Genomic DNA, 11462 nt, shown 5'->3' with positions numbered 1-11462 from the left:
TCAACGTTGATATGGAAGCGGTGCTTCTTGAGTGCTTTCTTCTGCATTGATTCCCTTACTCTGTTCAGACTGCAGCAAAAATTTAATCTTGCCTTTTCTTTCATTAAAAAAGGCTAGGACTTTAACATCTTGCTCAATTTAGTTCATTCATAGCCTGCATCCGGTATAAGTAATATCCGTTTGCAACTTAATTTCGTCTCTACAAAGGTCATGGGAAGGAGAATCAAATTTACTATAATTATTTGCTTACTTTTAAAGCAAATACAAGGCAATGCAAGTACAGGTCTCTTGTGCTTATTAGAGAAACGAATAGAAAACTGCAGAAATTCTAGCATGCTGTGACAGATTATTCCAGCATTTTTCTTTTTCAATCCCTTCCCCTGAGAGCAGCTGAGACATCCGCAATATTCATACGTTCTCTGGGTGGGAGGAACAAACAGCGCCTACCCTGATGATTGAGACCAGGCATTCCCGAATCTTTTGGAGTCTGTTGCCATGCATCCCTGCTCTAACATTGTTTGGACTGCTCTGCACGCCCTGACATTCCTGAAGCAGGATCAACAACCTGAGAAACTTGCTCACTCAAAGCTGCCTTAGCAAAGGAATGAAGATTCAGTCCATCCGTGAACATCTCATCGATTGGCCTCTTCCCTGTGAACATACAAGAATCCCATAGTGGTAGACATTCCCGTAACTGGAATCCTCTCTTCCAGCTCTATATTCTGCATTGGCGTTGCAACTGAATTCATTTAGTCAAACATACCTTGCCCGGTTCTATGAATAAAGTGCATTTGCTTCTTGCAAATAAGATAAAAGGGAAGCACCATGAGCATAATAAGTTAAGAGGGTCGATAATTACCTGGAGCGATGTAGCCAACAGATCCTTTCACTCTGATTGAGCTACTTGGATCAGCAACTGACTCCCTTGTGGCTTCTGGCAGGAACCTAACCAATCTTAAATCGCCTACACGCGCCGTCATTTCATTGTCCAGTAAAACATTATTTGGCTTTAGATCACAGTGGACTCTGGGCATGCCCCATTGATTAAGGAGATAATCTAAAGCACAAGCAACATTTATAACAGTGTTTAGTCTTTGGAAAAGATTCAACAGTCTTGGTGTCTCTTCCCCTATCCCATTTGTTGCAACTGCTGGATGCAGCCATCCGTCTAAATTTCATTCACCATGGACACATATATCAAAGCCTTGAAATCATTTCCCCGGTAACTGGTGCCAGAGCATGTGGTGATTATCTTCACAAGATTCCCTGCAATGAAGATCCTGGCTGCTCCATAACGCATCAAGTTTAGAACTTTGATGGCTACCTACAGCTGGTTGATTCCAATCACAAAGGCACCAGAACACTGGTCCTAAACTTCCTGAGCCTATCAGATTATTGGAGGAGAAAACCGTTAGTTGCTTTTAATAGTCTCTAGTAAGAAACCTGCAAAATATATGGAATTCTCTGAGGCATTTTCTTGCCTCTGTCTTCTAAACAAAAAATATATAGCGAAATGAGGATCAAAAGTAGTCCTATAAGTCCTGAAGCTGAGCAAATAATTATAATTCTTGCAAAGTTCTCGGTCCCCTTCCTTCTCGGTTCTTCAGTGCTGTATTTAGGCAATCGAAATTCAGCCAGGCCCCCACACAGATATTTATTTCCAACAGAAGTTGCACTCACATTTCCTATTGGTAGAGCGCCCTCAAATTCATTAAACGCGAGTCCCAAACTTGTTATATTTAGCCATGGAGGAATCATGGAATTCGTCCAGACAACCTATTGATCGACAAGTTCAATTCTTAAAGGAACTCAATGCGGAAGGAATCGAACCTTCAAAAAGGTTGTCCTGCGTTTATAGATGATCCAGCATGATACAACTTCCAAGACTACTCAGGATTTCTCCGGAGATTTTATTGTCTTGCAAAGCTAAGGCGCCAAGATTTTTCTAATTTCTCACCTCCATAGGAAGCTAACCGGTCAAACTACTGTTAGAGAAGTCTATAAAGATCGGTAGAGATGAGATGCTCATGATTTCAGGGGGTATAACCCCACTTTGATATCTGCAAGACCCAGGGCTACTAAGTTCCGACACTTGCTTAGATCTAGGTATTGTTCCTTGGAGATGATAGTGGGTCAACATCGATAAATTTCCCATGGTAGGAGTGATTCATCTAGAAAATTCATTCCAACCAAGATGCCATTCCTGTAGACTTACAAGATTTCCAATTTCAGGAGGAATGTTACAAGAAATGCTATTGCCATCTAGAAGCAGTCTCTCAAAGTCGAAGAAATTGCTGATGCCACTTGGTAAGCCTCCAAATATCATGTTTTCGCCCACTAAAAATGACCTGAGAGTCCTGGACAGATTAGAGACGCATTCGGGTATGTTTTCTCTGAAATTGTTGCCCTAAGTTTCCACGATCTCTGGCCCTGTAGAGTTTGTCATTAATGAGCAGATGAAGCTGAGGTCGCCAACTTTCTGGCCTCCAAGATGTTTGTCGCTGTGGTTGAGCCGGAAAAGCTCACTCATCTTTTGGAAGGACGGAACCTCTCAATTATTCAAAGCAATATCAAAGCTAAAGAGATCAAACAAATTGGATAGTGATTTGGGAATGATTCCAATGAACCGGTTTTTGCTCATGAAGAGAATTTGGAGCACCGGAATGGTGAAGCCCAAGTCTGATGGTAAACTCCCTACTAGGTGGTTTTCAACCACATCAAGAACTTCCATGGAGGACTTATTGAATATAGATGAAGGAAAGACCCCAACAAAATTATTTGATCCGATACCAGGAAGAGTCAGACTTTTCAGGTTGCTTATTGTGTTACTATTTGAACATCAAGAGATGTCAAATTTCCATAAGAAATTGGGATCGACCCAGTCAAACTGTTCCTTCCAAAGACAAGTCTTTTGAGCTTGGACAAGGAGCAAAGTTTTGCTGGTAAACTCCGTTGAAGCATGTTGCCACCAATATCAATGGATCAACGAGACAGACCTGGAGGGATTAGTCCGTCCAGCAAGTTGTTATGAAACCAGAAAACTTGTAGTCTTTGCAGACGACCTACTTCAGGAATCCTTGAGTAGAAACTACTGTTTGGGAGATTGAGGAACCCTAGGAACGTGAGATTCTCAATACTCGAGGATGTAATTCCTCTTAGTTTATTTGAGTGCAAGTCCAATACTGTGACTCTATGGTGCCTTCGGCCACAAGTAACTCCGTACCACAGGCGGAAATGGATGGTGGTGCTACACAAGTGCAGAGCACCAAGGAGGACTAATTCCGCTTTGAATTCCAGCTGAGCAAGCCGGTCGGTGTGGTTCCCTGGAAACCCGTTTGCACCAAATACAGAGCATGAGAGGAGAGCAATGATGATAACAGAAGCAACAGACCCGAACTTGAAAGGAAACAACCGACTTCCATAGGGAACGTGAAGCACCATTTCAGTTGAGAGAAGGGGATTTTGGTGGAGTTTATGTTTCCAGCAGAAGTAGATATGTACCTATGTAAGACATAATATTTAATTGATTCTTAATTTGTGGCAAAAAATCATATGTTCTTTGTTGAAACAATCTTCCAAGTCCGTCACTCGATGAATTCATGGCATACACATTAAATATACAAAACGATGAGAAAGATTTACCTGTACCATTGTGGAGCAACAACAATTTTTCTTCCCCTCGCTTGGTATTAGAAGCACGGTTGAATGCTCGACCTTCTGGAACCATTTCTAATCCGGTGTATAGAGACCAATAGCAGCCACGATAACAACATAAATTTATATGAGGGCATATTGAAGATTACAGTGTCACGATACTCGTCATCAATCTAGAATCAAGAGATTTTAGATTCGAGTCTTATCAAAGTAACTTTTGTATCGTTTTATCTCTCATTGGCCAGTTTCTATATTGAGTTTTTAAAGCAATTTTGTTGTCTTTTTGATAGGCAAAAATTCTTGACAATAGATGTATTGATAATGTTCTATGGTATGGAAGCCAATTACTCAGTTATTTCTTAATTACATGTCTTCGCAGGATTAAATTGGAAAACTTCGTTGCTTTGACTTTACTCACGTCAGTAGCCTATTTCTATGCGGATCTAAGCAAAGGGTTTAGCTTGAGTTGGCCCCTATAACTGGGACATTCCAATCAAATTAGACGGTTGTACTATGGAATCAATAGGAAGCTTCAAGACCATCGAATCATAACCTTAACGAGTTATTTGAATTGTGAATTATGGATAGTTATGGATAGGTGGACTATTGAAGGTTATAATACAAATTTGTATAATAACCCTTTGTATAATAATCTTCTATAACCCATCCCTCCAAAACCATCCATAACCCGCAATTCAAATCAGCTATAACAACCACTTAGCTTTGTTTTGGATGGAGGAATTGAGAAGGAGATGATTCAAAGGAAAAGTGCTATGCCTGCAAATCTCTTCCTTCAATTCGGAAATGTTTTAGGCTTTGAACCGTGTTGAGATTGACCGTCCCCCGTAGTTATAAATAAAAAAATCTAGATATATAAGATGACTGACATAAATGTGGATGATATCCAGCAAAAAAAGACATAAATGTTGATGATACCGCCACTACACTACCCGCAATTCAGTTTGAGCTTTCTTAAAGGATTTAGACGAAGAGACCGAAGTAAAGAAAAACTGCTCTTCCATAGGTATTATTACTAGAAATAAGAGATTTTAGGCTGTTTTGGCTTAAAATAAACTCGCAGGGGCCACATAGTTTCACTACCAGCAACCGCAGGAGACTGGGCGTATTGATGATAAAACCGTCGATGACAAGGCTAACCAGCTTCGCACTTTCTTCCCTCTTTTTAAGCAAGCCCCAAAAACCATCGGACAATTACAAATTTGGCAAAGGGACGATGTAATTAACCTCAAGTGACAGATTTATAGTACATATTTCGTTGCCCAATGACAAAGATTATGAATAGATAAATAAATGACAAGGAAAAGAAGTAAAGAACAAAGAAACAAGGCCGAACAAAAAAATGCCACGGTTACTACATAGCTCATCTTCCTCAAGCTAGTCTTGCTTCATGAAATTCCAGCTAGGTATTTTCATCCTCTTGCGCATCATCGAACCAAGGAATTCCTGGAATATAAGCCTCATGTGATCCGCAAAGACAAGGGGGTTCATTAAATTAACAAGACCGAGTCTAATCTCCCTCATGCTTCCTCTTACATTTACAATCCTCCATTTATATCAAAAGAGCGCATCAAAGAGCAATACCCAATGCAAAACTCGCATAAGGATTAGTAGTTGGCGATTACCTAACTTATATCAGGAACACCGAGAAGCCCTCTCCTTTTGGCAATCCAAGGAGACGCGAAATCAATGGTTTGGGGTCTGACCACCTTCAGCGGCCAACTTTATTCGCTGCTGATGCTCTCTGACCTTATAATCCACAACCTCGTTGAAGAGCTGGGAATCTAATACGCAGTCCGGGCTCCCATAAATAGCCGCTTGGACACTCGCCATTAGTTTCGCAATCTCACGACCTGAGAACCCCTCAGTCTTCTTAGCAGCCTCTCGGATGACTTCATCAGACACATCCTTTAACATAATCTTCTCAGGCTGTTTCTTGAATAGGGAAGCCCACCGAGGTTCCTCTTCTTCGTTACCCTCACGGGAGATGTACTTATTCAGGTATAGCTTCAGCAATTTGAAACGCTCTTCCTCCCTGGGAAGTGGGAACTCGATCACTTCATCAATTCGATCAGTTACAGCCTTGTCGAGATCCCCAGGCCTGTTTGTTGCAAGGACGAGGACGATGTCCCGGGACTGGTCCCCAGTTCGAAAGAGCAACGCATTCAGAGCACTTCTTTGGGATTCACTCATGTGTGTGCTGTTACGCCTGCATTAGACAATAGGCATGATTTATGTTGCCCTGTGGAAGATATGAGAGCGATCGTCTTTCCATCAAGTAAATGAAATCATCACGCAATACAACAGAAGTAGATCAATTGCTCCAAGCCTCAACTATATTTTATACAAATATAACATAAAATTATCACAAGTATAGATCCAATAAAAATAAGGAAAGGTGAACCAGCTCAAAGCAAAAATCAACTTGGACGAAGAAAACTGTCCTAAACTATCTGATCCGAGCGAGAAACACAGGACTATAAAATCGAGTTCATCTGGAAATACAGTCTTATGAAGATGCACATGGCAGGACTCTGAAGCTTCTGGTCCAGCCAACCACCTCAGGTCTGGCTTTAGAAACCATAAAAACAATAAACATCAATATTCTAATTAAAAGATCTCAATCCCAGAAAAAGCAACTCAAAATAGTTTTGCATGAAATTACGGTGACTGTTGCCTAAACACAGTCATGATATTTGGAATGCAAGATAAAAGGCTTTATAGTTTACTACACCTTACTGTTAAATCACAATTCAATTGAGCTTACACAAATGGGAAAATTTTCAACCAATGAGAACTTGAGACCATATTATTGAGGAACAGAACTTACTCGCATAGAAAAGCATCAGCCTCATCGATGAAGAGCAATAGACCTCTCTTCGACTTTTTTGCCCAATCAAATATCTGATGAATTTTTGTAACAGCCTGTGGACCTAGAGGTGCAACATCCCCTCCTGTCATCATGGCATAATCTAAACCCTGTTATAGAGAGAGATTGTAATTTAATCATCAAAAGATACAAGAGAATGCCAATTCAAAATTTAAACATCAAAAGAGGAAAAAACCAATACATTGCATTAATCATCTAGAAATTTTAAAGTAGTGAAGCCATTACTGATTTTCGAGCAATTTCCCTAGCAACCATGGTTTTCCCGGTCCCGGGAGGTCCATAAAACAGCATATTACGGAATGGTGCCTCATGAGATTTTGTGTTTGCTGTAGCTCGAGCAAGTTGCTCTATCCGTCTCTGCAACGATGGGTGAAGAACAACATTCCCAAGACCACTTTTAGTTTCAGGAGGCACGTTTGACCCAGCAACGGTGCTGTAATTAAAAATATTGTTCTTCCGTCTTGAAATCATCCCAGACCATGGAAACTTGGATAGCGATGATTCGCGGATTAGCGATGGCTGGCCCAATATTCTGTTGATGTAACCCCACATAACTCGAGCACCCTCCCTGATAGAGAAAAGGAGACTTTATCTTGTTGGACATTGTGACAAACAATGAAAAATGGAAGGACATACTAAGAGAATGAATTCATAACTAAACACCTGGTCGTATAGATTCCGGCAGCTAATGCAGTAGCCCCTCCGACAGTCATGATTAATTTATTCCGGTCACTTAACAAGACCCTGAAACCTCCTGCAGAGTCAAACTTTCATAAAACTTTGATTTTTAATCTCGTCCAAAGTTAATGAATTTAAAAGGAAATAAACATACATGCAGGACATTAGTCAAATTAAAAATTACTTTCTTATCATACTTAATCCATTGCTAATACTTTTTGAATGTACATGAAAGACAATTTTGCTAAAATTTTGTACTTTCAATCATGGCGGCTCTGCTGCCTAACTTCCACAAACTAAATACCCCAAGCCTACAAAACCTGGTCCCAGGAAATTTCAACTTCAAGACGCAAAACATTCTGAATCATCAACAAAGGAGAAATAAAATGGCATATAGCCTACTTCAAATAGTAATATGAGGATACTACATCAGTGTCTCGAAAATGAGAAGACTACATAAAACCATTTACTATCACCATGCACTCATGCAAACAGCAGAACATCTTAAAGGCACATATATCTGGCATGCCAAGTTTAGATCATTCTGCACAGATCTTGAGAAACCAATCAACAAGCAAATTAACAAATGGTGCAATCCAACCCAATTTCATTAGGCACAAAAGGAAGAAAGTTTAGAAACCAGATGAAGATGCGGCTGATTATTACAGAGAAATTACTCAGCAATCGTGAGACAAAGTAAATGTGGTAATTACTATTGTACCTTCAATGTGGCTGAAAGTCGTATTGATAGCAGCAAGCCATTTCTCCCTTTCGCCATTCATCCGTTCTATGAGCATCCTCCTGTTATGATCCTCTGTCAACTTTGCTTCATGAGCCCGACCTTCCGCCTCCGCCATGGCTTTAACTCTTATGGTTTCTCGCTCTATTTCAGCTCTTTCTTTCTCAGTTTGGCGTTGCTGAGCTTGAATCTGCTCTTCAGTTGCCCTTCTTTGTTGCTCTGTTCTTATATGGGATTGTTCTTGCATTTGAACCAATTCAGTATTGTGTCGACGCTGAGCCTCATGATCTGTCTGGAAAGTAATTGGTACATATATGAAGAAATTCATGAGTATCTCATTCACCTCTACATGAAACACTCACATGATCAGACAAGAGATGGATTTTGAAAGTTGAGTATATTATTCATCTTCAACTAAATAGTATGTCCATGGTAGAACAATCCAGAACAAGCCAGCAAATTTTTCTATTTTATTAAGGGAAAATAAACAGCGCTAAATAACCCAAAAAAATTGCTCTTGTAACCATTCCTTCATCTGAAGCAAAGCAACAGATGAAATTACATTAAATCCAGAATGCAGAAATCATTCAATTGCCTAAAGATAAATTCTGCAACCAAGATTAGATACATCCAAAATTTACCACATTCAGACCTGCATTCTCTTTCTTGCTAACTCATCTTCATATCTAAGCATTTGAGCTTTCGCCTGCGCTTGCTGCTGAACTAAGTTTCTCTGCTCCTCACACAGTTTCTTTTGTCTGTCCTGCCAACAACAAGAAAAGTTTCAATCAAAAAAAAAATTACCGGTAAATGAATCACGAATACAAGATCCGCTACTACAACACCTAAACTGAAGGCACTGAAAAAACGATCGACTAACTTTCAAGAATCACAGAAAGACATGCAAGTCTTAGAGATATCTACTGTACTGTTCACACAAATATAGAAACAAAGAAAAACAATACTTTATGCTGCATTACCATTATGATGAGAGTAATGTTAACGATGAGGAAACACATTGTGCAGTTTATCTTCTCAAACTTGTCTAGAGTAGAATACAAACAATGAAAAGAGTGGATGTAGGAATTGGGTGCTGAAGGCATCACATTACCACCAAATGCAAAATTGAAAATTTCATCTTCAAATGCAATTGATAATAATTAAAATTAAAATTAAAATTTCATCACATGACTTGTTTGGTTTCAAAGTAGGATTTTAAAATCCTACTTTAACTTAATTATATCCACAACAAAACAAAATAATTTATACAAAGTCAAAGGGTGAGTCCCATTTATATCACTCTTTTTTCACAACAAAACAAAATAACTCATACAAAGTCAAAGGGTGGGCCCTATTCATACCATTCTATCATGTTTCCTAAATCTCCCATTTATATTCCTCGATATAATCACTAAATCCAAAATCCAAAATTCCATCTTTAATGCCAGTTGATAACAAGACGCACCGAAGCGACAATATCACGTTTGCTAAACTTTGCATATATTCTTTGATACATCTTTTTCGCAAGGGTTTAGCATCCTCATGCCGGCTAAATGGGAACTTTTCTCTGGGAAATTCAGCATAAATAGATAAGTGAAAAAATAAATTCTTTATTAGAAACACGCGAAAACCATGCATAAGTATGAATAGAACCATAACACAAACAGCAACATTCAAAGGATGTGCTTGTGCCCCCTTTGCTTCACTATATCATACCATCATCGATGCATAATTCTGTTGAACGCACTCTCTAAGAGCGCGCATACTATTAAGGAAATAGGCAAATGTCACTCACGATGTCAATTTGGGTCTGAATTAGCTCATTATGAATCTTCTCTGCAGCCAACTCGGTCAAACGATTTTGTTCTTGCTTCCTCATTACCTCAAAGACCTAGAGGCCAAAGCCCAACAGCACAGCAAGAAGTTAGGACATCATCCCAAGTTGCTCATCAACCTAGGAGTAAACGACAGACGAACCTGTTTCGCATAGGGCGAGCTGTTGATTTCACGGAGAGCTTTGGCTCCCCTCTCGAGCGACTCAGGATCAAACCCCGAGCCCCGTGGCTCCTCGGCCTTGGGCTGAGGTTGGTCATTGGAAGAAGTCGAAGCAGAAGGGGCGTCGGCCTGAGGAGGAGAAGCAGAGGGAGAGGGAAAGGTGGGGAAACGGAACAGGGAGTCGGCATACGCGCGGTTAGAGGCCACGGAAGCGGAGGCAACGGCTGCTGCCACTGCTGCGCAGGTGGAGAGTCTGGAGGCTGAGGCGGCCATTGCAGAGAAAGAAGAAGATTGAGCTGACAGAGTCAGAGAAACAACTGCCAGTTATTAACAATCCGACCGAAATGATGGCGGAAATGGAGTCGAAGACATATAGGAACTGGAGCAGCAGAGCTTAAACCCTTTCAATGGAGGCTACTAGGGTTTAAGCCAAACAATGAAGAAGAAGAAGACGAAGAAGAAGAAGAGAGGGAGCCTTTTCGTGGAAAACAATCTTCGAAATCCGGTGGGCCCAAGTCCAGTAGGCTATTATGAGGCCCACATTTTCCGATAACTTGGGCCAGAAGTAATGGGCCGAAGGGGCATTACTATACATACAAACTCAAGGACTGATCACAGTCCTAGGATTGGAACTTCAGGTAAATGTCTCCATCTATGTCAACTATTGGCTTATTGGATGTTTTTGTATTCTAAGCAAAGATAACATTGATTCCCTGCAACTTAGCCCGGGTCCTCCCTACCTTTATTTCCAAACATAGGTGAATGTTTCATTAGTGATTATCATCTGCTCTACTTCAAGTTGACTGATCAGTTTGAAGGTATCAAATTGTATTTTTCTTGAATATCTTGAAGATTCATCTGTAACAACTGATGTGGCCGGAAATTAACTTTTATTTATGAGATTCACTTATTCTAACATTAAAAAAAACAAAAATAAAATTGTCTCGATGTTGAACCGGACGAGCCGAAAACAAGCTGAGCTACTCGCACTCGGCTCGGTAAATACTCAACATGAGCTTATTGATACTGACTTAATATGCTCTCTAGTTAAAATGTCATTGCAAATATGCCGCTCCCATCTAAGGAATTCATATTCATGTGGCTCATCAAGTAGCACTAGAATCAGATATTCCTTTTTTCTTCCTAACGTATTCTCTACGCAAGTAATTTCGTGAAGCAATTATTTGGTGAGTATTAATCATAATGCTTATAAATAGAAATGTATGGATCCGATGTGAGGTCAGTTTTTTATTTTCAAGCATTCTGTTTGGATATTACACGCTACATTTTTTTGGTGAACAAGTTCGAACTTAAACCTAGTTAAGATGAGCAAAGTTTGAGTTTCCCGATACTCAGCTCGGCTTGACTTCGTTGCACCCGTGGGTTCATGGATCCAACTCGGATGTTATGTGTGGACCATACATTTAATTAAAAATAAAATAACTAATAGAGTGTAGCGTAATGGCATAGAATTTTTTTCAATAACTA

At 39.9% G+C, this 11462-nt stretch overlaps 2 protein-coding genes across 3 annotated transcripts; both read right to left on the bottom strand.

The window, feature by feature from the left end:
• Nucleotides 1–2551: 2551 nt before the first annotated feature.
• On the bottom strand, nucleotides 2552–3727 carry LOC116212114 (leucine-rich repeat protein FLOR 1-like). The gene is made up of 3 exons (XM_031546691.1): nucleotides 3643–3727; nucleotides 3224–3323; nucleotides 2552–2828 (listed from the first exon to the last, which is right to left on the bottom strand). Exons 1-3 carry the CDS (start codon nucleotides 3725–3727, stop codon nucleotides 2552–2554), a joined length of 462 nt encoding a protein of 153 aa, XP_031402551.1.
• Nucleotides 3728–4873: 1146 nt separating this feature from the next.
• LOC116209917 (ATPase family AAA domain-containing protein 3-like) lies at nucleotides 4874–10418 on the bottom strand. Of its 2 annotated transcripts, XR_004157357.1 has the most exons (9): nucleotides 9957–10418; nucleotides 9775–9870; nucleotides 8632–8742; nucleotides 7962–8271; nucleotides 7226–7316; nucleotides 6788–7130; nucleotides 6503–6651; nucleotides 5298–5881; nucleotides 4874–5118 (listed from the first exon to the last, which is right to left on the bottom strand). XR_004157357.1 is itself a non-coding variant. In XM_031543675.1 (8 exons), the coding sequence occupies exons 1-8, from the start codon at nucleotides 10245–10247 to the stop codon at nucleotides 5359–5361; spliced, it is 1914 nt and encodes a 637-aa protein (XP_031399535.1). In that variant the 5' UTR covers nucleotides 10248–10418; the 3' UTR covers nucleotides 4874–5358. The 2 variants fall into 2 exon arrangements, 1 of the variants encoding a protein (XP_031399535.1); XM_031543675.1 differs by having other exon boundaries at nucleotides 4874–5881.
• Nucleotides 10419–11462: the final 1044 nt, after the last annotated feature.

Source organism: Punica granatum, chromosome 6 (genome assembly GCF_007655135.1).
Source record: "Punica granatum isolate Tunisia-2019 chromosome 6, ASM765513v2, whole genome shotgun sequence".
NCBI classification, from domain to species: Eukaryota; Viridiplantae; Streptophyta; class Magnoliopsida; order Myrtales; family Lythraceae; genus Punica; species Punica granatum.
The sequence above is the reverse complement of the archived record's forward strand: the minus strand, read 5'-3'. Positions and strand labels throughout refer to the sequence as shown.